This window comes from Petromyzon marinus, chromosome 56 (genome assembly GCF_048934315.1).
Source record: "Petromyzon marinus isolate PM22_M1 ecotype Great Lakes invasive population chromosome 56, UKy_Petmar_22M1.pri1.0, whole genome shotgun sequence".
Lineage (NCBI taxonomy): Eukaryota > Metazoa > Chordata > Hyperoartia > Petromyzontiformes > Petromyzontidae > Petromyzon > Petromyzon marinus.
Window position 1 is genome coordinate 10,547,282 of NC_133722.1, and position 26,691 is coordinate 10,573,972.

Here is a 26,691-nt window from a genome sequence, read left to right on the forward strand (position 1 = left end):
CGAGGGGACCCCCATCACCCCCCCCCCACCACCCACACACAAACACACACGTGAACACACACACGTGAATACACACACACACGTGAATACACACACGCACACACACACACGTGAATACACACACACACGCACACATGAATACACACACGCACACACACACACGTGAATACACGCGCACACACACACGTGAATACACACACACGCACACACCTGAATACACACACACGTGAATACACGCACATGCACACATGAATACACACACGCGCACGCACACGTGAATACACACACACGTGAATACACACACACGCACACATGAATACACACGTGAATACACACACGCACACACACCACACGTGAATAGACGCACGCACACGTGAATACACACACGCATACACACACACGTGAATACACACACGCACACACACACGTGAATACACACACACGTGAATACACACTCGCACAAGTGAATACACACACGCACACACGCACACACGTGAATACACACACGCACACACGTGAATACACACACGCATACGTGGATACACACACGCACACACGTGAATACACACACGCACACACACGCACACGCACACACGTGAATACACACACGCACACACAAACACACGTGAATACACAAACGCACACGCGAATACACGCACACACACGTGAATACACACACGCACACACGTGAATACACACACGCACACACAAACACACGTGAATACACGCACACACACGCACACGCGTGCACATGCAAAGACAAAGATTCCCCCTGTAGCCTTTAGCGGTCTGTTGGGACAAGTGCTGTCAGCGAGCACCTATGAAGGCAGGCACGGCACACAACTGGGGTTGTAAGTGTGTGTGTGTATGTGTATATGTGTGTGTGTAGTTGAGTGTGAGTGGACTTGCCGATGACTGGTACCAGCGGTGTCAAGATCGGCCTCTGTGGAGGAGGCTCGTGAAGGACGCTACTGGGCATTTAGAGGCAGTTGCCCTCCAACAACAACGAAGGGCGGAGGAGCGACGCTCACAACAACGAGCGGAGCGCCGGGTGGCTAAAGCACAGCAGGTTGGCACAGTAGGGGGCACAGGTAGTGGGTCACTACTACCAGTCAGTCGACCCGTGGCACCTGGGTCTGCCCCGTGACCTCCTGCCAGCGGGCGTTCGACACTTCGCGTGGCCTCAAGGTGCACATAGCCTGGCACAAGCGTCGTGTATGTATGTGTGTATGTGTGTGCATGGGGAGCGGTAGTGTAGCGGTTCGCGCTACGCTGCGCTACGAACCTGGCGACCCAGGTTCAATTCCCGCTCACGGCCAACACCGGTGACGATTATCTGAACCGGTCCCGGGCCTCCCCTAGGTTGACTCAGCCTCAAACGAGTACCTGCTGCGGTGTGGTGTAAACATCGCCACTGGGGGAGACAAAGGCGGCCGCGCCTTTTTGCTAGCTACCCACCCCCTCGTGTGCTGCAGCCGGCCTTCACCGCTGCTACTCGCTACGAACAGCACTTGCCCCAACAGTCTGCGAAGGCTACACGGGGGGATCTTTGTCTTGTGTGTGTGGAGCAGGAGCTGGGCAGGTGGTGTCGCTCAGCGTCGCGTTCCGACGAGAGAGGTCACGGCGAGGACGCGAGGCACGGAGCCCCTGCCCACCCTGTCCAGCCTTCACAGACTGTTGTTGGGGCAAGCGCTGTCGGCGAGGGGGTGGGTGCCCAGCACCCCACGCCCGACCGTCTTTGTCTCCCCAGTGGTCTACATTTGCACGTCGCGGCAAGTACAGCATTCGTTTTGAGTACGAGTCGACCTAGGGGGAGGTCCGGTCTAGGCAGTCCACCACTGGTGCTGGTGGCTGTGAGTGGCAATCCAACTCGGGTCGCCGGGTTCGTAACGCAGTGCGCTAACCGCTCCCCCACACACACACACAGACAAAGATCCCCCGTGTAGCCTTAACAGACTTGTTGGGGCAAGTGCTGTTAGCGAGCAGCACCTATGAAGGCCGGCACGGCACACGAGGGGGTGGGTGGCCGGCACCGCGCCCGGCCGCCTTTGTCTCCCCGGTGGCGATGTTTACTACACACCGCACCAGGTACTCATTTGAGGCTGAGTCGACCTAACGGAGGCCCAGAATCGGCTCAGATAATCGTCACGGGTATTTCATGGTAGTGAGTGATGTGGTTCAGCGTCGGCATGGTAACAATGATTCTGATGGTGCGGTTGATGATGATTCTTCCACCATTGTCTTCGAGGAGGAGGTGGTGGAGGAGGAGGAGGAGGATGATGGAGCGGGGGAGGGGGAGCGTTGGCGATGCGAACTGAACATAGTCACACCTCTCAACGCCTCAGAGTCACACCTGTCAGCCCCTCAGAGTCACACCTGTCAACGCCTCAGAGTCACACCTGTCAACCCCTCAGAGTCACACCTGTCAGCCCCTCAGAGTCACACCTGTCAACCCCTCAGAGTCACACCTGTCAACCCCTCAGAGTCACACCTATCAACCCCTCAGTCACACCTGTCAGCCCCTCAGAGTCACACCTGTCAGCCCCTCAGAGTCACACCTGTCAGCCCCTCAGAGTTACACCTGTCAACCCCTCAGAGTCACACCTGTCAACCCCTCAGAGTCACACCTGTCAACCCCTCAGAGTCACACCTGTCAACCCCTCAGAGTCACACCTGTCAACCCCTCAGAGTCACACCTGTCAACCCCTCAGAGTCACACCTGTCAAGCCCTCAGAGTCACACCTGTCAAGCCCTCAGAGTCACACCTGTCAGCCCCTCAGAGTCACACCTGTCAACCCCTCAGAGTCACACCTGTCAACCCCTCAGAGTCACACCTGTCAACCCCTCAGAGTCACACCTGTCAACCCCTCATAGTCACACCTGTCAACCCCTCAGAGTCACACCTGTCAACCCCTCAGAGTCATACCTGTCAACCCCTCAGAGTCACACCTGTCAACCCCTCAGAGTCACACCTGTCAGCCCCTCAGAGTCACACCTGTCAGGCCCTCAGAGTCACACCTGTCAGGCCCTCAGAGTCACACCTGTCAAACCCTCAAAGTCACACCCTTCAACCCCTCAGAGTCACACCCTTCAACCCCTCAGAGTCACACCTGTCAAGCCCTCAGAGTCACACCTGTCAAGCCCTCAGAGTCACACCCTTCAACCCCTCATCAGTGCCCTACCTCATTACAGACCAATTCAGACTATATTGGTCACCACGTGTCCCTTATAAAGTTCATCCTACAAAGTCCCATCACAAGGGAGAAACACAAACAAATATACAAACACATTTAATAATATAATAATGGGGCTTTCCCTTTTTTTCTGGCAACAAAACTGAAACCTTTTTACAAGGATTCATGTTTACTGCATTAACCACAATACCTGCAGTCAAAATGCAAACAAAAAACATACTATGATAATATATGCATTGTCCTTGAAACTGATTGGTCCACACCAAGGGACGGCTTTCTTTTGAGCCTCGACCCAATTGTTGCCAGAAAAAAGGGGAAAACCCCTATTATTACATTTTGGTACTGGCAAAGGAGGTCTAATGATGTAGAAACACATTTATGTTTTTTGTTTCCTCTATTGAAACGGCTGTACGCCGTATGGACCTGAAAACTCAATTTCTCGGTACAGGAATTCGGGGTAAACCGCGTGGGTTGACAGCTGGGCAGAGGGGACCTTCTGGAACCATCACAGAGATATTTTTGTTTTGTTTGCGGGGTTAGATCGCGCAAACATAAATGTGTCGTCGTTAACCCGCCGCCGCCGCCACCCGGCACAGCCAATGAGCAAGGTCTGTCCCGTAAACAAAACACGTGCCGGTCGAGTGACCAATCCAGCACCACCGGCCCCGCGGAAGGGGGCGGAGGCTCCACAGCTGAGAGTGAGATGGGGGAATCACCACCGCTCACCTGCAGTCGTGCTTCTCGAGGTCAAAGTGCGGGTTGAAGTTGAGGATGATCTTCTGGTCGCTCTCGGGCGCCCGCAGGAGCCACTCGCAGCGCTGGTAGGGCTGGTAGTCGTCGGGGAAACCCGGCGAGGTGATGTAGCCGGCGTTGCGTGCCGACACCTCGCCGCCGCACGTCGCCGTACCCCCGGGGCCCCCCGCCGCCGCCGGTGGTGGTGGTGGTGGAGCTCCGGGCTGGCCGGCCTGGCCGGCTGCTGTGGGAATACATGGGGAGGGAGGGGAGGGAGGGAGGAGGTGTTCAGGTGTGGGGGGGCCATTGGGGAATTGAAAGGTTAGGAACCGCACCAGCCAATCGGATACTAGGCCTAACCCTAACTATACTAGACAATCAGACACTAGTACCAGTCACCACACTCACTAGCCAATGAGACACTACTACGACTAGCCCTAAACTCACTAACCAATCAGACATTAATACTAGTCCCAAACCGACTAGCCATTCAGACACTACGACTACTAGCCCTAAACTCACTAGCCAATCAGACACGAGCACCAACTCTAACCCTACCACTAGCAAATCAGACACCAGCACTAGCCCTAACCTTACCACACGAGCCAATCGGACACTAGCCCTTATGCCTAACCCTAACCCCACTAACCAACCCCCTGTGCATGGTAAAGTCGCGAGCGAGTTTCGGTGTTGGCGGTGCCCTCGACAGCTGAACGCGTGATCATGCACGAGAGGACGCAAAGCTGAAGGGTCAAGGTGAGGGTCACGATCACGGTCACGACTTCTGTTTTATTGATGCGCTTTTGGGCGCCGAGATGTTCACTACCTCGCCTGGTATACAGGAGGTCGTGGGTTCGATCACAACCCTGACGCCTGTTGTATATTTGGAGTTTGCGTCTCTCTCTCTCTCATCATCACCACGGTGGCTAGGAGATGTTAACTACCTCGCCTGGTCTACAGGAGGTCGTGGGTTCGATCCGGACCCTGACGCCTGCTGCTGTAGATTTGGAGTCTGCGTGTCTCTCTCCCCTCGTGGTCACGTGGATTTTTCTCGGGTCCTCCGGTTTTTCCCTCCACATTTAGAATCACCACGCGTTCAGAGTGTTTGGCTGCTCAACATTTCCACACGATGCGAAGCCACTTCGTTGATCTATCAGTTGTGGCCAGGTCGCTTCTGAAAAAGAGCTACATACGAGTCTAAAGTTTAGTTTCTATTCACGTGTTGGCATCTCTCTCTCTGTCACCTCTGTTGTACTGCCTATGTCATGCCACTCCATTGCCAATCCACCGCTGGATGAAAGCCTCCCCCACGCTGCCACACCATACCTCACCATGCTGCCTCACCATACCTCACCACGCTGCCTCACCATACCTCACCATGCTGCCTCACCATACCTCACCAAACCTCACCATACCTCACCATACCTCACCATGCCTCACCACGCTGCCTCACCATACCTCACCACGCTGCCTCACCATACCTCACCACGCTGCCTCACCATACCTCACCACGCTGCCTCACCATACCTCACCATACCTCACCACGCTGCCTCACCATACCTCACCACGCTGCCTCACCATACCTCACCACGCTGCCTCACCATACCTCACCATACCTCACCACGTTGCCTCACCATACCTCACCACGCTGCCTCACCATACCTCACCATACCTCACCATACCTCACCATACCTCACCACGCTGCCTCACCATACCTCACCATACCTCACCACGCTGCCTCACCATACCTCACCATACCTCACCATACCTCACCACGCTGCCTCACCATACCTCACCATACCTCACCATACCTCACCACGCTGCCTCACCATACCTCACCATACCTCACCATACCTCACCACGCTGCCTCACCATACCTCACCATACCTCACCATACCTCACCATACCTCACCACGCTGCCTCACCATACCTCACCATACCTCACCATACCTCACCATGCTGCCTCACCATACCTCACCACGCTGCCTCACCATACCTCACCACGCTGCCTCACCATACCTCACCATACCTCACCATACCTCACCACGCTGCCTCACCATACCTCACCATACCTCACCATACCTCACCATACCTCACCACGCTGGTCAGTGCTGGTTGTGAAGATGGGGGGTGGGGGGGTAATCGGTCACCACTGATGTTAGCCGTGGTAGGTTGCAAGCGCGGTGCGCTAACCACTGTGCCACCGCTCCCCACGTGTAACAAAGCTGCCCCCGTACTGTATAGCCTTCACCAACTTTTGGGGCAAGTGCTGTTAGCGAATAGCCGCCATTCGGCACTAAGTGGCGGTGACGTCACCACGGCGCTTGTGCCAGGCTATGTGTACTTTGAGGCCACGTGAAGTGTCGAACGCCCGCTGGCAGGAGACCATTGGTCAGACCCAGATGCCATGGGTTGACCGACTGAGATCACCAGTAGATGCACCACCTGTGCCCCCTACTGTGCCAACCTGCTGTGCTTTAGCCACCCGGCGCTCCGCTCGTTGTTGTGAGCGTCGCTCCTTCGCCCTCCGTTGTTGGATGACAACTGCCTCCAACTGCCCAGTAGCGTCCTTCACGAGCCTCCTCCACAGAGGCCGATCTTGACACCGCTAGTATCAGCTTTCGGCAAGTCCACTCAGCTCCACGTCCTCCTGTACCACATCACTCCATCTCTTCTCTAGCCCGTACCGCGCCCGTTTAGCCCCCTCGATCCGGCCGAACAGAATCTGTTTGGGCATGCGGTGGCTGGGCATGCGGGCTACGTGACCCAGCCAACGCAGCCTTGCCCGCCGGAGGAATGTATCCAGATCATGAACACATAAAGACAAAGATTCCCCAATAGCCTTAACAGACTGTTGGGGCAAGTGCTGTTAGCAAGCACCTATGAAGGCCGGAACGGTACACAAGGGGGTGGGTGGCCAGCGTCACGCCCGACCGCCTTTGTCTCCCTAGTGGCAATGTTTACACACCGCACCAGGTACTCGTTTGAACCCGAGTCGACCTAGGGAAGGCCCAGAACCGGTTCAGATAATCGTCACAGGCGGTGTTGGCCGGCGCCAGGTTTGTAGCGCAGCGCTAACCACTACACTACCGCTCCCCACACACACACGTACACGTACACACGTACACACATGTACATGATGCCCCCCACCCCCGTCCTACCACCCCACCCCCCACCACACAGCTCAATTTCCAATGAGAAGCGACGAGGAGCTGGAGGAGGAGATGCAAGAATCGTCGCCGCCTCTCGCCGCGACAACCAAATCGCTCGCTCCGCGGGGTACGCGGTCAGGCGCTGGATCCCCATTGAGACTCCACGAGGCTGGGTCCCCATTGAGACTCCACGAGGCTGGGTCCCCATTGAGACTCCACGAGGCTGGGTCCCCATTGAGACTCCACGAGGCTGGGTCCACATTGAGACTCCACGAGGCTGGGTCCCCATTGAGACTCCACGAGGCTGGGTCCCCATTGAGACTCCACGACGCTGGGTCCACATTGAGACTCCACGAGGCTGGGTCCACATTGAGACTCCACGAGGCTGGGTCCCCACTGAGACTCCACGACGCTGGGTCCGCATTGAGACTCCCAGAGGCTGGGTCCCCATTGAGACTCCACGAGGCTGGGTCCCCATTGAGACTCCACGACTCTGGGTCCACATTGAGACTCCACGAGGCTGGGTCCCCATTGAGACTCCACGACGCTGGGTCCACATTGAGACTCCACGAGGCTGGGTCCACATTGAGACTCCACGAGGCTGGGTCCACATTGAGACTCCACGACGCTGGGTCCACATTGAGACTCCACGAGGCTGGGTCCCCATTGAGACTCCACGAGGCTGGGTCCCCATTGAGACTCCACGAGGCTGGGTCCCCATTGAGACTCCACGAGGCTGGGTCCCCATTGAGACTCCACGAGGCTGGGTCCCCATTGAGACTCCACGAGGCTGGGTCCCCATTGAGACTCCACGACTCTGGGTCCCCATTGAGACTCCATGAGGCTGGGTCCCCATTGAGACTCCACGAGGCTGGGTCCACATTGAGACTCCACGACTCTGGGTCCCCATTGAGACTCCACGAGGCTGGGTCCACATTGAGACTCCACGAGGCTGGGTCCCCACTGAGACTCTACGAGGCTGGGTCCACATTGAGACTCCACGAGGCTGGGTCCACATTGAGACTCCACGAGGCTGGGTCGACATTGAGACTCCACGACGCTGGGTCCACATTGAGACTCCACGAGGCTGGGTCCACATTGAGACTCCACGAGGCTGGGTCCCCATTGAGACTCCACGAGGCTGGGTCCCCATTGAGACTCCACGAGGCTGGGTCCCCATTGAGACTCCACGAGGCTGGGTCCCCATTGAGACTCCACGAGGCTGGGTCCCCATTGAGACTCCACGACTCTGGGTCCACATTGAGACTCCACGAGGCTGGATCCACATTGAGACTCCACGAGGCTGGGTCCCCATTGAGACTCCACGAGGCTGGGTCCACATTGAGACTTCACGAGGCTGGGTCACCATTGAGACTCCACGACGCTGGGTCCACATTGAGACTCCACGAGGCTGGGTCCACATTGAGACTCCACGAGGCTGGGTCCCCACTGAGACTCCACGAGGCTGGGTCCCCATTGAGACTCCACGAGGCTGGGTCCCCATTGAGACTCCACGACGCTGGGTCCCCATTGAGACTCCACGAGGCTGGGTCCCCACTGAGACTCCACGACTCTGGGTCCCCATTGAAACTCCACGAGGCTGGGTCCCCACTGAGACTCCACGAGGCTGGGTCCCCACTGAGACTCCACGAGGCTGGGTCCCCATTGAGACTCCACGAGGCTGGGTCCACATTGAGACTCCACGAGGCTGGGTCCCCATTGAGACTCCACGAGGCTGGGTCCACATTGAGACTCCACGAGGCTGGGTCCCCATTGAGACTCCACGAGGCTGGGTCCCCACTGAGACTCCACGAGGCTGGGTCCCCATTGAGACTCCACGAGGCTGGGTCCCCATTGAGACTCCACGAGGCTGGGTCCCCATTGAGACTCCACGACTCTGGGTCCCCATTGAGACTCCACGACTCTGGGCCCCCATTGAGACTCCACGAGGCTGGGTCCCCATTGAGACTCCACGAGGCTGGGTCCCCACTGAGACTCCACGAGGCTGGGTCCCCATTGAGACTCCACAACTCTGGGTCCCCATTGAGACTCCACGACTCTGGGTCCCCACTGAGACTCCATGAGGCTGGGTCCCCATTGAGACTCCACGAGGCTGGGTCCCCATTGATACTCCACGACGCTGGGTCCCCATTGAGACTCCACGAGGCTGGGTCTCCATTGAGACTCCACGAGGCTGGGTCCACATTGAGACTCCACGAGGCTGGGTCCCCATTGAGACTCCACGAGGCTGGGTCCCCATTGAGACTCCACGACTCTGGGTCCCCATTGAGACTCCACGACTCTGGGCCCCCATTGAGACTCCACGAGGCTGGGTCCCCATTGAGACTCCACGAGGCTGGGTCCCCACTGAGACTCCACGAGGCTGGGTCCCCATTGAGACTCCACGACTCTGGGTCCCCATTGAGACTCCACGACTCTGGGTCCCCACTGAGACTCCATGAGGCTGGGTCCCCATTGAGACTCCACGAGGCTGGGTCCCCATTGAGACTCCACGAGGCTGGGTCCACATTGAGACTCCACGACTCTGGGTCCCCACTGAGACTCCACGACTCTGGGTCCCCATTGAGACTCCACGAGGCTGGGTCCCCATTGAGACTCCACGAGGCTGGGTCCACATTGAGACTCCACGACGCTGGGTCCCCATTGAGACTCCACGAGGCTGGGTCCCCACTGAGACTCCACGACTCTGGGTCCCCATTGAGACTCCACGAGGCTGGGTCCACATTGAGACTCCACGACTCTGGGTCCCCATTGAGACTCCACGACTCTGGGTCCCCATTGAGACTCCACGACGCTGGGTCCCCACTGAGACTCCACGAGGCTGGGTCCCCATTGAGACTCCACGAGGCTGGGTCCCCACTGAGACTCCACGAGGCTGGGTCCCCACTGAGACTCCACGAGGCTGGGTCCCCATTGAGACTCCACGAGGCTGGGTCCCCACTGAGACTCCATGAGGCTGGGTCCCCATTGAGACTCCACGAGGCTGGGTCCCCACTGAGACTCCACGAGGCTGGGTCCCCACTGAGACTCCACGAGGCTGGGTCCCCACTGAGACTCCACGACTCTGGGCCCCCATTGAGACTCCATGAGGCTGGGTCCCCATTGAGACTCCACGAGGCTGGGTCCCCACTGAGACTCCACGAGGCTGGGTCCCCACTGAGACTCCACGAGGCTGGGTCCCCACTGAGACTCCACGAGGCTGGGTCCCCACTGAGACTCCACGAGGCTGGGTCCCCATTGAGACTCCACGAGGCTGGGTCCCCATTGAGACTCCACGAGGCTGGGTCCCCACTGAGACTCCACGAGGCTGGGTCCCCATTGAGACTCCACGAGGCTGGGTCCCCATTGAGACTCCACGAGGCTGGGTCCCCACTGAGACTCCACGAGGCTGGGTCCCCACTGAGACTCCACGAGGCTGGGTCCCCACTGAGACTCCACGAGGCTGACGCGAGGCGGTGGGGTGGCCGCTGGCACCACGCCCGGCCTCGTCTCTGGCCACACTGACTGCGCACCGCCCCACCCAGGCGCTCGTTTGAGGCCGAGTCGACCTAGGGGGGTGGAGGCTCAGGAACGGTTTCAGATGCTCGTCACCCGTGATGGTCGTGAGATGGTCGCGAGCGGGACTCAAACTCGGGTGGCCGGGTTCGTGGCGCGACGCGCTAACCGCTGCACCACCGCTCCCCGCACTCCCAATCACACCCCTGTACTGTTAAACAATGAGTAAGCCACGTGGTGGCATGCCGCTCATTAGCCTGCTTCTCGTGCCACGAGTATTCGGTAATCAGAGCCTCGTCGCCTCTTACAAAGTAATCCTAAGCTCTCGCTGGGAGAATCGAGGAGGGAAGTGTGTGGGGGGGGGGGGGAGCGGTGGTGCAGCGGTTAGCAACAGACCGCGCTTACGATCCGGCCCAACGAACCCGAGTTCGATTGTCGACCGCGGCTAACGTCAGTGGCGAGTGATGGCAGAACCAGGACCGTAGCCTCTCCTACGAGTACCTGGTCCGGTGTGTGTGTGTGCTTGTTTAACAATCACCACGGGGGGAAGACAAAGGCGGTCCTGGTGCTGTGTTACCCACCCCAACCCCCACGTGTAACATCGGCGCTGCCACTCGCCAACACCCCCCCCCCCGCCCCCCCGCCCCCCTAAACACGGCGAGGATAACGAGGGGCGGAGTGTTGCGGGTGATAGGGAGAGGGTTGGAGGGGGGGGGCTAAGTCGGGGGGGGGGTGAGCTGGGGGGAGGGGTAATGAGGAGCAGAGACAATGGGGGGTGGGGTGAGATAGGGATGGGGGAGTGGGGGGTGGGGAGTGGCGATAGGGAAATGAGGGAGGGGTGATGGGGAGGGGGTGGGTGGCCAGCACCACGCCCGGCCGTCTTTGTCTCCCCAGTGGTGATGTATTCGCACTGCGCTACGAGCTCGGTAAGCCGAGTTCGATTCCCGCTCACGGACACCAACAACACCGGTGACGATTATCTGAACCGGTCCTGGGCCTCCCCTAGGTCGACTCGGCCTCAAACGAGTACCTGGTTCGGTGCGGTGTAAGCATCGCCACTGGGGAGACAAAGGCGGCCGGGCGTGGTGCTGGCCACCCACCCCCTCGTGTGTGTGCCACAGTGCCGGCCTTCATAGGTGCTGCTACTCGCCTACAGCACTTGCCCCGACGGTCTGCTGAAGGCTACGCGGTGGATCTTTGTCTTTGGGCGATGGGGGGTGGAGGGGCGTTGGGGTGATACGGAGAGGGGGAGGGAGAAGCGAGGGGAAGGGCTACAGGGGGAGGGAGGGGGAGGGGCGTTATAAATGATGCGCTCAAGAGATGGAGGAGTCGAGGGACAGGGGGATGGAGTGGCGGTGGGGGGAGGGGATTGAGGGGAGGGAGAAGGGGAGAGACGGGGGACGTGGTGGGATGGAGCGGAGAGGCTATGGGTCTTCTCGACCTCGGCTATGGCAGGGAGGGTGGATGAGTGAGTGGAGGAAGAGTGAAGGAGAGGGGAGGGGCTGCCCGGGGTGGGTGGGGGAGGGAGGGAGGGAGGGGGGCTTCATCACACGCACGTGACCCCCACCCCGCACCCCGTGCGGGATGGACAGACCGCGTCTCTGAAGTAAACATTGAACGGTGTCGCTGCTGGTGCACCACCATCCACCCCCTCGCTGCTCGAGTGTCCGTGGAGCCCACGGCACGAGGCGAGACATCGCTGCCGTCCCCCGACTCCCCGACTCTCAGACGTCGCCCCCGACGTCTTACGTGACTGTACGTCATTTAATTATTTGCACCAACGTCAGGTCCGTCGGAGCTGCTTACTTGGCAATTTCAATTTTGTTTCTTCACTCAGCCACCTGGCGTGTCGCGTAGAGGTTGGCTCGGCGAAGTGGCGGCTTCTCGGACATTCATCGCGGCCACATCGCCCTGAAACACGCGGCGATGTTGATTCTAAATGTGGAAGGTGAAACCCAGAGGACTCGGAGAGAGATCTAAGCCGCCACTGGGAAAGAGAGAGAGACGCAAACTCCAAAAATATACAGCAGCAGGCATCGTCAGGGCCGGGATCGAACCCACAACCTCCTGCACACCAGGCGAGGGAGTTAACATCTCCTAGCCACCGTGGAACCTCAACCCCCCCCCACCCATCTCCCCCTGTCCCCTCCACGGTCTCTGTCCGCCCAGGGGTCAGGGGTCAGCGTGAGAACTCGGCACACTCCAGAGTTGGCCATCAGGCAGGAGGGCGCGTGCGACGGGGGTACATCGCGGGGACTATGTTGGCGAGACGCACCGCCCGTCGTGGAAGAGTAGACCAAAGTACCCTCGAGTTAATGCGGGGGTGGTGGGAGTTCTCTGAAGTGCCCTCTGGTGAATTGTAGCTTCCGCCAGCAGTGCCCCCTGAGCGAGCAATTGCAGGGCTGCCCCTTTTCGCTTTTCATGACAACGCTCCCTGAGAAGGAGCAAGCTCCCAGGTATCGCTGGGAGCTTACAGCCTTGGCCTCAATGACGGCCAGAAGAGTGGCAGTACAACAACGGATGCTTGAATCTGTCTGTGCGTCGCTTTGAGCGAGTGCGCTCAAAGCTCTGCCTAGCCCTCTGCGCTCCGGTCAGAGACCCGCGGGAGCGAGGTGGGGAATTATTTTGGGTTTTTTGACCCGATGCCAAGTTGCCCGCGCGGCTTCTCGATTTTTGTAATTAATGTCAATTATGAAAATCCAATTTCATCTAATAAGCATAATCAGTCTTTGTAATTGACGCTAATGTAATGGGTCACACACACACACACACGCGCGCACTGGACTAAGTTCCTCCTGTGTCTGTCCATTCGAGCCTGTAGTAAAATAGGAAAGAGAATCTAAATTGAGAATAAAAGTACCACAATAGATAACGGGACAACAGCCACACCCCCTCCTCGTATCTGTCCCTTCACGCCAACGCCGCTCACACCAACAACACACTCAAATACACAGTCACGCTCTCCCCCACTCGTATGCCAATCACTCACAGCGCTCCCACTCTCTTAAACACTCGCACGCACTCACACACTCTCACCTTTCACACACTCCCACGCTCAAAGACTCTCTAACGCACTCCCATACACAAAGGTCCCCCGGTGCAGCCTCTTGTCGGACACGTGCCGTGAGCGGTCGAGCATTTCAAGGTCGGAAACGCACACGAGGGGGTGGGTGACCAGCCCCACGACCACCCGGCCGCCTTTGTCTCTCCCCAGTACTGATGTTTAACTGCACATCGCTCGCACCGGGGGGGGGGGGGGGAAGCCCGCGTACAAAGACAAAGATCCCCCGTGTAGCCTTCACAGACTGTTGGGGCAAGTGCTGTTAGCACTTTCCCTAGCAACGATGTTCACACACTGCACCAGGTACTCGTTTGAGACTGAGTCAACATAGGGGGAGGCCCACAAAAAAAACAAAGACAAAGATCCCCCTTATAGCCTGTAACAGACTGTTGGGGCAAGTGCTGCTAGCGAGCCCACATGCACTCACACACACATTGACCTCTATCTCTCACACACGGCATAGTACGTGTTGGTATGTGTTGGTATGTGTTGGATTCGTTATGCTATGTATGTTTAAATGTCGGCTATTCAGTATATTTAACAAACATTGTTCAATGTATCCTCACGTATGGGCAAGGTGTTGAAGATCTTATTATTTAATGTTTGCCGATGATGCACACTGCGTTGGTGTACGGTGCTATTTTTTTTTCAGGAATATTTTTTGCTGTTTTTTTCCTGGATTTTCTGTTTGCACAGTCACACAAAGTCACTTTAAGATGTTTTTCTTGTTCGTGTTTTTGTTTTTTTGTTTGTTGTGGTTGCACCCGATTCAAGAGCCGAATGGCTCACAGGGCTCTACCAAAATAAACTGAAACTGAAGCAACTTTCTAAGATATTACGAGTTAATGAAGCCTGTCTTCGCCAGGCAAACACAGTTGTTGACAACTCGATTCAACATCGTGGGACACCGAGTCAACTCCGTCTAGTTGAAGACGTATCCTTCGGAAACCGCTCAATGTAAACATTCCATTCTTTTGTTTTCATTCGAAAGGACGGAGCATTTATGGACTTGATCCCTGTACCAGGCGAAGCTCTCCTATCTTGAGAGTTTTCGAATTATTCAGATTTGAACGTCACGAAGTGAGTATTTGTTTTCGTTCAAATCCGCTTGAATCCGAAACATCTCAAAGACAATAAAAGATGGAACAAGGGTCCTCGTTCTCATTATATTTGCTGTTTAACGCGCCCATCAAACGATAAAGACCACAATCTTATATTTTGAAGGGTTTCTGAATGACACCACGTGCACGGACATATTTATGGGGCACTAGAAATCGAGATTTTTGGGGCCTTCAAATTATAAATTTCGGATTTTCAGAATGTCCCTATTGTTTGCGCCCTAAAAGCTACACATGTACCAAATATCAGCGTTCTACCTTGTCAGGAAGCAACCCTAGAGGGTTTTGAGACATACATACAAATTAAGGTTTTATATAGATGTTGCTCACAATAAAACGTATTGTGAAACGTATCAAACATCGCAAAATATATTGCCATACTTAGACCGTCACACACACACACATCAAACACACACACACACGTCACCCACACACGTCACACACACACGTCACACACACACGTCACACACACGTCAAACACACACACGTCACACACACACGTCAAACACACACACGTCAAACACACACACACACACGTCACACACACACACGTCAACCACACACACGTCAAACACACACACACACACACGTCACACACACACACACGTCAAACACACACACACGTCAACCACACACACGTCAAACACACACACACACGTCACACACACACACGTCACACACACACGTCAAACACACACACACACGTCACACACACACACACGTCAACCACACACACACGTCAAACACACACACACACGTCACACACGCACACGTCACACACACACACGTCAAACACACACACGTCATACACACACACGTCATACACACACACGTAAACCACACACACACGTCACACACACACACACGTCACACACACGTCACACACACACACATGTCAAACACACACACGCACGTCACACACACACACGTCACACACACGCCCTCTCTTATCTCTCAAGATCCGGAGCACGTGTTCAATTGGTCTCGCGTGGAACACAACTCTCTCTCTTCTCTCTCCTCTCTCTTCTCTCTCCTCTCTCTCTACACTGACGACTGCTCCGTGCTTCCAGTGTTCAGGGGCCTGATTAAGGCGCGGCTCCGGCTGGAGCACGCATGTCACACACATGTCGGTGATGTGCAGCGCGTCTTCTTCGAACGCTGGGGAGGAGCCGGACAAGCCCCTCTCTGTACCAGCGTGGACGGCACCCCACGTGTTCATCTTCTGAAGCGCTCGCTCGTCACCGTGGCGTGCGCGAAAGACCACCACAACCACCACCACCACCACGTGACTTTTCTTTCGTGTTGTGCGCGGTGCTTTTTAGCGCCACTGCGCGTGGATTTGTAGAGATTATTTTCATTTGTGTTGCTGGTGACTTTTTGTGTTTCATGTCGAAATCGTCTCCAGTGCTTTTGCTGCTGGCGGCAATAAAAGTTGTTTAAAAGTGAAAAAAAGTATCTCTGCTCTCTCTCTCCGTCACTCCAGACTCGTGCATGGCGTTTCGGGAGAGGGAATCACAGACTCACGTCCTGCGAAACTCACCAACACCCACCCACCCATACACTACACCCATACACAGTGTCTACACTACACCCATACACTGCACCCATATACACAGTGTCTACACTACACCCATACACTACGCCCATACACTACACCTATACACAGTGCCTACACTACACCCATACACTACACCTATACACTACACCCATACACTACACCCATACACTCCACCCATACACAGTGTCTACACTACACCCATACACTACACCCATACACTACACCTATACACTACACCCATACACAGTGCCTACACTACACCCATACACTACACCCATACACTACACCTATACACTACACCCATACACTACACCCATACACTCCACCCATACACAGTGTCTACACTACACCCATACACTACACCCATACACTACACCTATACACTACATCCATACACTGTGTACACTACACCCATACACTACACCCATACACTGTGTACACTACACCCATACACTACACCCATACACAGTGTCTACACTACACCCATACACAGTGTATACACTACATCTATACACTACACCCATATACAGTGTCTACACTACACCCATACACTACACCCATACACTACACCCATACACTACACCGATACACAGTGTCTACACTACACCCATACACTACACCCATACACAGTGTCTACACTACACCCATACACTACACCCATACACAGTGTCTACACTACACCCATACACAGTGTATACACTACACCCATACACAGTGTCTACACTACACCCATACACTACACCCATACACAGTGTATACACTACACCCATACACTACACCCATACACTACACCCATACACAGTGTCTACACACGCATCCATACACCACACCTACACACCACTACACTACAGCCGTACACAGCATCTACACACATCAATACAATACACTGCTTAGACTACACCCAAAGTGTCTCCACACAGGGCGCTAACCACTGCGCCACCACTCCACCAGACTACACTCACCACCAACCACTACCACACTCACCACTACCACACTCACCACCAACCACTACCACACTCACCACCAACCACTACCACACTCACCACTGCCACACTCACCACCAACCACTACCACACTCACCACACTCACCACTACCACACTCACCACTACCACGCTCACCACCAACCACTACCACACTCACCACCAACCACTACCACACCACTACCACACTCACCTCTACCACACTCACCACTGCTACCACCACACTCACCACTACCACACTAACCACCACTACCACACTCATCACTACCACACTCACCACTACCACACTCACCACTACTACCACACTCACCACTACCACACTCACCACTACCACACTCACCACTACTACTACCACACTCACCACTACCACACTAACTACCACACTAACCACCACTACCACACTCACCACCACTACCACACTCACCACTACCACACTCACCACTACCACACTAACCACCACTACCACACTCACCTCTACCACACTAACCACTACTACTACCACACTCACCTCTACCACACTAACCACTACTACTACTACCACACTCACCACTACCACACTCACCACTACCACACTCACCACACTCACCCCCGTTACAAATTCGCGCCGCAATTCTCCAACGGGCCGAAGAATGCGTGAATCATGGCGACTGCATTCTAACGTCGCTCTCACTGCTGTTGTTGTTGTGGTTGTTGTGGTTGTGGTCGTTGTTGCTGTGGTGGTGGTTCTTCTGGTTGGTGTGGTTCTGACTGTGGTTGTTCTGGTTGTGGTGGTTGTTGTTGTGATGGTGGCTATTGTGGTTGTTGTGGTGGTTGTTCTGGGTGTTGTGGTTCTGATTGTGGTTCTTGCTGTGATGGTGGTTGTTCTGGGTGTTGTGGTTGTTGCTTTGGTGGTTGTTGTGTTTGTGGTGGTGATTGTTTTGATGGTTGTTGTGGTGGTGGTTGTTGCTCTGGCTGTGGTGGTTCTGGAAGTTGCTTTGGTGGTGGTGTTGGTGGTTATTGTGGTTCTGATTGTGGTTGTTGTTTCTGTTGCTGTGATGCTGTTCTCGTTGTTGTGGTGGTTCTGATTGTAGTTCTTGCTGTGGTGGTAGTGGTGGTGGTTGTTGCTATTGTTCTGATTTGGGTTGTTGCTGCTGTGGTAGTGGTGATGTTGCTGGTTGTTGTTGTTCTGGCGGTGGTTGTTGTTATTTATTTTCCCTCTCGCGTAAATAAATAATCTCTCTCCCGCCGCTCACGATTGGGTGAACATTGCCCTCAATTTGATAAATTTCTCAAACAACAACAATAGCAACCATCATCATCATCCTCTTTTAGCAGAAGCAACATCATCAGCAGCATCAGCAGCAACATCATCATCAACAGCAGCATCAGCAACATCATCAGCAGCATCATCAGCAGCATCAGCAGCAACAGCAGCATCAGCAACATCATCAGCAGCATCAGCAGCATCATCAGCATCAGCAGCATCATCAGCAGCAGCATCAGCAGCATCATCAGCAGCATCAACATCATCAGCAGCATCATCATCAGCAGCAGCTTCAGCAGCAGCATCATTATCATCAGCAGCAGCATCAGTAGCATAATCACCAACATCATCAGCAGCATCAGCAACATCATCAGCAACATCATCAGCATCATCAGCAACATCATCAGCAGCATCAGCAGCATCAGCATCATCAGCAGCTTCAGCAGTATCATCATCAGCAGCATCAGCAGCATCAGCAGCAGCATCATCAGCAGCAACATCATCAGCAGCATCAGCATCAGCAACATCATCAGCAGCATCAGCAGCATCATCTGTTGATGCTGACTCTGCGGCCTTTGCCTCCCCAACAGTAATATTTACACATTGCACCGGGGACTCATTCGAGGTTGAGTCGACCTAGGGGAGGCACAGGACCGGTTCAAATATTCGGCACTGTTATTGGTCGTGAGCGGGGATCGAACTCGCGTCGCCGGTTCGTAGCGCAGCGCACGAACCCCTACACTGCCTCTCCCCCCATACACACAAACAAATACAAAGACAAAGATCCCCCACATAGCCTTCGTCAGACTGCTGGGGCAAGTGCCGTTATGGCGAGCACCCGATTACGGCCGGCACGGCACACGAGGGAGTGGGTGGCCAGCACCACGGCCGGCCGCCTTTGTCTCCCCAGTGGCGATGTTTACTACACACCGCACCAGGTACTCATTTGAGGCTGAGTCGACCTAGAGGAGGCCCAGGACCGGTTCAGTTAATCGTCATTGGCGATGGCCGTGAGCGGGAATGGAACTCGGGGTCGAAGCGCAGCGTAGCGCGAACCGTAGCACCACCGCTCCCCGTGAACACGCACACAAGCGGACTCCGTCGTGAATTCCTTTTCGGTGATTCACGATAGGGGAGTTTAACGGGCAAGGGCGGTGGAACAATAAAGCAGAGAGTGAGCGGGTGAACAGGGAGTGTGCCCATTATAATGATGGGCGAGTGAGAGGGTGAGTGAGTGAGAAGGTGAGTGAGTGAGTGAGCCTGTGAGTGAGTGGGTGAGCCTGTGAGTGAGTGGGTGAGCTTGTGAGTGAGTGAGAAGGTGAGTGAGTGAGAAGGCGAGTGAGTGGGTGAGCCTGTCAGTGAGTGGGTGGGTGAGCCTGTGAGTGAGTGGGTGAGCCTGTGAGTGAGTTGGTGAGACTGTGAGTGAGTGAGCCTGTGAGTGAGTGGGTGAACCTGTGAGTGAGTGGGTGAGCCTGTGAGTGAGTGAGTGAGAAGGTGAGTGAGTGGGTGGGTGAGCCTGTGAGTGAGTGGGTGAGCCTGTGGGTGAGTGGGTGAACCTGTGAGTGAGTGGGTGAGCCTGTGAGTGAGTGAGTGAGCCTGTGAGTGAGTGGGTGAGCCTGTGAGTGAGTGGGTGGGTGACCCTGTGAGTGAGTGGGTGAGCCTGTGAGTGAGTGAGCCTGTGAGTGAGTGAGCCTGTGAGTGAGCCTGTGAGTGAGTGGGTGAGCCTGTGGGTGAGTGAGCGGATGAGCCTGTGAGTGAGTGAGTGAGCCTGTGAGTGAGTGGGTGGGTGAGCCTGTGAGCGAGTGGGTAAATGAGTGAGTGAGTTAGTTAATTAATGAGTGAGCGGGTGAGTAAATGAGTGAGTGAGTACGTGAGTGAGTTGGTGAGTGAACGGATGGGCAGGTGAATTAGTTAATGGCTGTGGATGACTGTGACAAATACATTAGTGAGTGAGCAATTAAGTTAATAACTCTCAGTTCGTGAGTATATGAGTGAGTAAATACACGAGTGAGTGAAAGGGTAAGTCAATTAGTGAGCTACTGGGCTCGTGAGTGAGGTGTGGGAGTGAACGGGTTAATGAGTGAGTGAGTAAATTAGAGAGTTACTAAGTGAGTGATTGGATGAGGGAATGGGTGGGTTTGCCTGGGAGTGAGCTAGCGGGTGAGTGAGTGAATGAGTGAGTGAATGTGTCTCAGTGATTTAGTGAGCGGGTGAGTGAGTGAATGTGTCTGTGATTTACTGAGCGGGTGAGTGAGTGAATGAGTGAGTGAATGTGTCTGTAAGTGATTGAGTGAGTGAATGAGTGAGTGAATGTGTCTGTGAGTGATTGAGTGAATGTGTCTGTGAGTGATTGAGTGAGCGGGTGAGTGAGTGAATGAGTGAGTGAATGTGTCTCAGTGATTGAGTGAATGTGTCTGTGAATGAGTGAATGTGTCTGTGAGTGATTGAGTGAGCGGGTGAGTGAGTGAATGAGTGAGTGAATGTATCTGTGAGTGAGTGAATGTGTCTGTGGGTGATTGAGTGAATGAGTGAGTGAATGAGTGATTGAGTGAATGTGTCTGTGAGTGAGTGATTAAGTGAATGTGTCTGTGAGTGATTGAGTGAATGAGTGAGTGAATAAGTGAGTGAATGTGTCTGTGAGTGAGTGAATGTGTCTGTGAGTGATTGAGTGAGTGATTGAGTGAATGAGTGAGTGAATGAGTGAATGTGTCTGAGTGAGTGAATGTGTCTGTGAGTGAATGAGTGAGTGATTGAGTGAATGAGTGAGTGAGTGAGTGAATGTGTATGTGAGTGATTGAGTGAATATGTCTGTGAGTGAGTGAGTGAATGTGTCTGTGAGTGATTGAGTGAGCGGGTGAATGAGTGAGTGAATGTTCCTCAGTGATTGAGTGAATGTGTCTGTGAATGAGTGAATGTGTCTGTGAGTGATTGAGTGAGCGGGTGAGTGAGTGAATGAGTGAGTGAACGTGTCTGTGAGTGAGTGAATGTGTCTGTGGGTGATTGAGTGAATGAGTGAGTGAATGAGTGATTGAGTGAATGTGTCTGTGAGTGAGTGATTGAGTGAATGTGTCTGTGAGTGATTGAGTGAATGAGTGAGTGAATGAGTGAGTGAATGTGTCTGTGAGTGAGTGAGTGAATGTGTCTGTGAGTGATTGAGTGAGTGATTGAGTGAATGAGTGAGTGAATGAGTGAATGTGTCTGAGTGAGTGAGTGAATGTGTCTGTGAGTGAATGAGTGAGTGATTGAGTGAATGAGTGAGTGAGTGAATGTGTCTGAGTGAATGAGTGAATGTGTCTGTGAGTGATTGAGTGAGTGAATGAGTGAATGAGTGAGTGTGTCTGTGAGTGATTGAGTGAATATGTCTGTGAGTGAGTGAATGTGTCTGTAAGTGATTGAGTGAGCGGGTGAGTGAGTGAATGAGTGTGTGAATGTGTCTGTGAGTGAGTGAGTGAATGAGTGAATGTGTCTGTGAGTGAGTGAGTGAATGTGTCTGTGAGTGAGTGAATGTGTCTGTGAATGAGTGAGTGAGTGAATGTGTCTGTGAATGAGTGTGTCTGTGAGTGATTGAGTGAGTGATTGAGTGAATGAGTGAGTGAATGTGTCTGAGTGAGTGAGTGAATGTGTCTGTGAGTGATTGAGTGAGTGAATGAGTGAGTGAATGAGTGAGTGAATTAGTGAGTGAATTAGTGAGTGAATGTGTCTGTGAGTGATTGAGTGAGTGATTGAGTGAATGAATAATTGGGTGTCTGAGTGAGTGAGTGAATGCACAGGGTGTTTAGTCAGATGGGTTCATCATCGACTCAAAGCGGACTGACTCACACGCTGACTCCCGTACTAACCCACAAACCCAGTGAGTCGCACACTGACTCACAAACTAACTCGCTCACTCGGAGACCGACTCACAGATGGACTCACTCACAGACCGACTCACAGACTTACCATCAGACTCGCCGAAGCACGGATCGACTCACTCACTCACAGACCGACTCACTCACAGACCGACTCACTCAAGACCGACTCACTCACAGACCGACTCACAAACTTTCCATCAGACTCGCCGAAGCACGGATCGACTCACTCACAGACCGACTCACTCACAGACCGACTCACTCAAGACCGACTCACTCACAGACCGACTCACTCACAGACCGACTCACAGACTTACCATCAGACTCGCCGAAGCACGGATCGACTCGCTCACAGACCGACTCACTCACAGACCGACTCACTCAAGACCGACTCACTCACAGACCGACTCACAAACTTACCATCAGACTCGCCGAAGCAAAGACCGACTCGCTCACAGACCGACTCACTCACAGACCGACTCACAGATCGACTCACTCACAGACCGACTCATTCACAGACCGACTCACAGATTGACTCACAGACCGACTCACTCACAGACCGACTCACTCACAGACCGACTCACAGATGGACTCACAGACCGACTCATTCACAGACCGACTCATTCACAGACCGACTCACAGACCGACTCACAGACATGCCGACTCATTCACAGACCGACTAACAGATGGACTCACAGACCAACTCACTCACAGACCGACTCACTCACAGACCGACTCACAGACCGACTCACAGACCGACTCACAGACCGACTCACAGATCGACTCACTCACAGACCGACTCATTCACAGACCGACTCACAGATGGACTCACAGACCGACTCATTCACAGACCGACTCACAGATCGACTCACTCACAGACCGACTCACTCACAGACCGACTCATTCACAGACCGACTCACAGATTGACTCACAGACCGACTCACTCACAGACCGACTCACTCACAGACCGACTCACAGACCGACTCACTCACAGACCGACTCATTCACAGACCGACTAACAGATGGACTCACAGACCAACTCACTCACAGACCGACTCACTCACAGACCGACTCACAGACCGACTCACTCACAGACCGACTCACTCACAGACCGACTCACAGATCGACTCACTCACAGACCGACTCATTCACAGACCGACTCACAGATCGACTCACTCACAGACCGACTCATTCACAGACCGACTCACAGATGGACTCACAGACCGACTCATTCACAGACCGACTCACAGATGGACTCACTCACAGACCGACTCATTCACAGACCGACTCACAGATTGACTCACAGACCGACTCACTCACAGACCGACTCACTCACAGACCGACTCACAGACCGACTCACAGACCGACTCACTCACAGACCGACTCATTCACAGACCGACTCACAGATCGACTCACTCACAGACCGACTCATTCACAGACCGACTCACAGATGGACTCACAGACCGACTCACTCACAGACCGACTCACTCACAGACCGACTCACTCACAGACCGACTCACAGATGGACTCACAGATGGACTCACAGACAGACTCTGGGCCCGACTCGGCCTCTACTCACGTGGTCGAGCGCGTGTTCCAGTGCTGGCGGTGGACGCGTCACCCCTCCGTGACGCCAGCAGCAGCAGCAGCACCATCAGCACCGAGACTCGAACTGGGCCGTCCATGTCTCCGGCAGAGCTTGGCACAAGGCGGCGTCTCACAGACCGACTCACGAAGGAGACTCCGCGTCTCTCGAACGTGGACACCAAATCCCGCGTTGTCTCCCTTGCCGGTCTCTGTGTTGTTAGGGGCTCCCCCCCACCTCCTGCTATCTCTGTGTGTGTGTCTCTCTCTGTCTGTCTGTCTCTCTGTCTCCGTGTCTCACTCCGTCTTTGGGTCTTCACTCCGGGGTGTCCACCCGAGCCCCGACCGGGATGCGTGAGAGGGGCGAGCCGCAGGGAGAGGAGACGGTGGGGATGGGAGCGGCGGTGGTGGTGGTGGTGGCGCTGGGAGAGAGGGAAATTGTTGGGGGAGTAAAGGAGAGATGGCAACGAGTGAGTGGGGAGGCGAGGAGAGACGACAATGAAGGAGAGAGCACCCGGGCGGGTGGTGGTGGTGGTGGTGGGAGACGCAGAGAGACCGAGACGCGGCGAGGTGAGACGGGAGAGTGGGGGGGTGACGGAGCGGGAGGGGGGCAGGCGGCAGGGAGCGCGCACGGCGAGGGAGGGAAGATGAAGACGCTGAGAGGAGACGGCACGCGTACACACACACACAAGACAAAGATCTCCCCTATAGTCTTAACAGACTGTTGGGGCAAGTGCTGTTAGCGAGTAGCACCTATGAAGATCGGCACGGCACACACACGTACACACACGTACACACACACACGTACACACGCACACGTACACAGGCACACGTACACAGGCACACGTACACACACGTACACACACGTACACACACACGTACACACACCAACCAACCCCGATCACAAGGATTTTGCTCCCGGTCGCTGTTCCGCTCTCTGTGGTTCTGGAGACGCGGGGAGCGACGTGGGGAGAGACGTGGGGAGACGTGGAGAGAGACGTGGGGAGAGACGTGGGGAGAGACGTGGGGAGACGTGGAGAGAGACGTGGGGAGACGTGGAGAGAGACGTGGAGACAGACGTGGAGAGAGACGTGGGGAGAGACGTGGAGAGAGACGTGGGGAGAGACGTGGAGAGACGTGGGGAGGACGCAAGGAGACGTGGGAAGACGTGGAGAGACGTGGAGAGAGACGTGGGGAGACGTGGAGAGAGACGTGGAGAGAGACGTGGAGACAGACGTGGAGAGAGACGTGGGGAGACGTGGAGAGAGACGTGGGGAGACGTGGAGAGAGACGTGGGGAGACGTGGAGAGAGACGTGGAGACAGACGTGGAGGACGCGTGGAGACTGCGCGTGTGAGCTGCGTTCCCCGCGAGCCTCAAACTTGGAGACTCCGCCCAGTCACCCGCCCCGTCACAAAGACAAAGACGCCCCAGGTAGTCTCGAGTCAGACCGCTTGGGGCAAGTGCTTCTTGAGCCAGCGGCAGCACATATAGTCACCCATCACACACACACTCACTCATCACACACATACTCACCCATCACACACATACTCATCACACACATACTCACTCATCACACACATACTCACCCATCACACACATACTCACCCATCACACACACTCACTCACCCATCACACACACACTCACTCATCACACACATACTCACCCATCACACACGTAGTCACCCATCACACACATACTGCCTCATCACACACATACTCACCCATCACACACATACTCACCCATCACACACGTAGTCACCCATCACACACATACTCACCCATCACACACATTCACCCATCACACACACACTCCCCCATCACACACACTCACCCATCACACACACACTCACCCATCACACACACACTCACCCATCACACACACACTTCCCCATCACACACACACTCACCCATCACACACACACTCACCCATCACACACACACTCCCCCATCACACACACACTCACCCATCACACAAATAGTCACCCATCACACACACTCACCCATCACACACACTCACACATCACACACACACACCCCCATCACACACACACTCACCCATCACACACACTCACCCATCACACACACACTCCCCCATCACACACACACTCACCCATCACACACACACTCACCCTTCACACACACACTCACCCATCACACACACACTCACCCATCACACACACACTCACCCATCACACAAATAGTCACCCATCACACACACTCACCCATCACACACACACTCACCCATCACACACACACACCCCCATCACACACACACTCACCCATCACACACACTCACCCATCACACACACACTCACCCATCACACACATAGTCACCCATCACACACACACTTACCCATCACACACATAGTCACCCATCACACACACACTCACCCATCACACACATACTCCCCCATCACACACACATGATCACCAATCTCCCTCTATCTCACACACACACTTACCCATCACACACACACTCACCCTTCACACACACACTCACCCATACACACACACACTCCCCCATCACACACACATGATCACCAATCTCCCTATATCTCACACACACACTCACCCATCACACACACACTCACCCTTCACACACACACTCACCCATCACACACACACTCACCCTTCACACACACACTCACCCATCACACACACACTCCCCCATCACACACACATGTTCACCAATCTTCCTCTAT

At 54.7% G+C, this 26,691-nt stretch overlaps 1 protein-coding gene across 2 annotated transcripts in view; it reads right to left on the bottom strand.

The window, feature by feature from the left end:
• LOC116954783 (neuropilin-2-like) overlaps positions 1-25,359 on the bottom strand; it is a 73,718-nt gene extending 48,359 nt beyond the window's left edge. Inside the window, exons 1-2 of one of the 2 annotated variants that reach the window (XM_076052568.1) lie at positions 23,983-25,359; positions 3,921-4,170 (exon numbers count right to left, since the gene is read on the bottom strand). In XM_076052568.1, the coding sequence (XP_075908683.1) occupies positions 3,921-4,170; positions 23,983-24,088 (356 nt within the window). In that variant the 5' untranslated portion in view covers positions 24,089-25,359. The remainder of the gene's footprint in view (positions 1-3,920; positions 4,171-23,982) is intronic. The other variant, XM_076052567.1, reaches the window with a different exon arrangement.
• Positions 25,360-26,691: the final 1,332 nt, after the last annotated feature.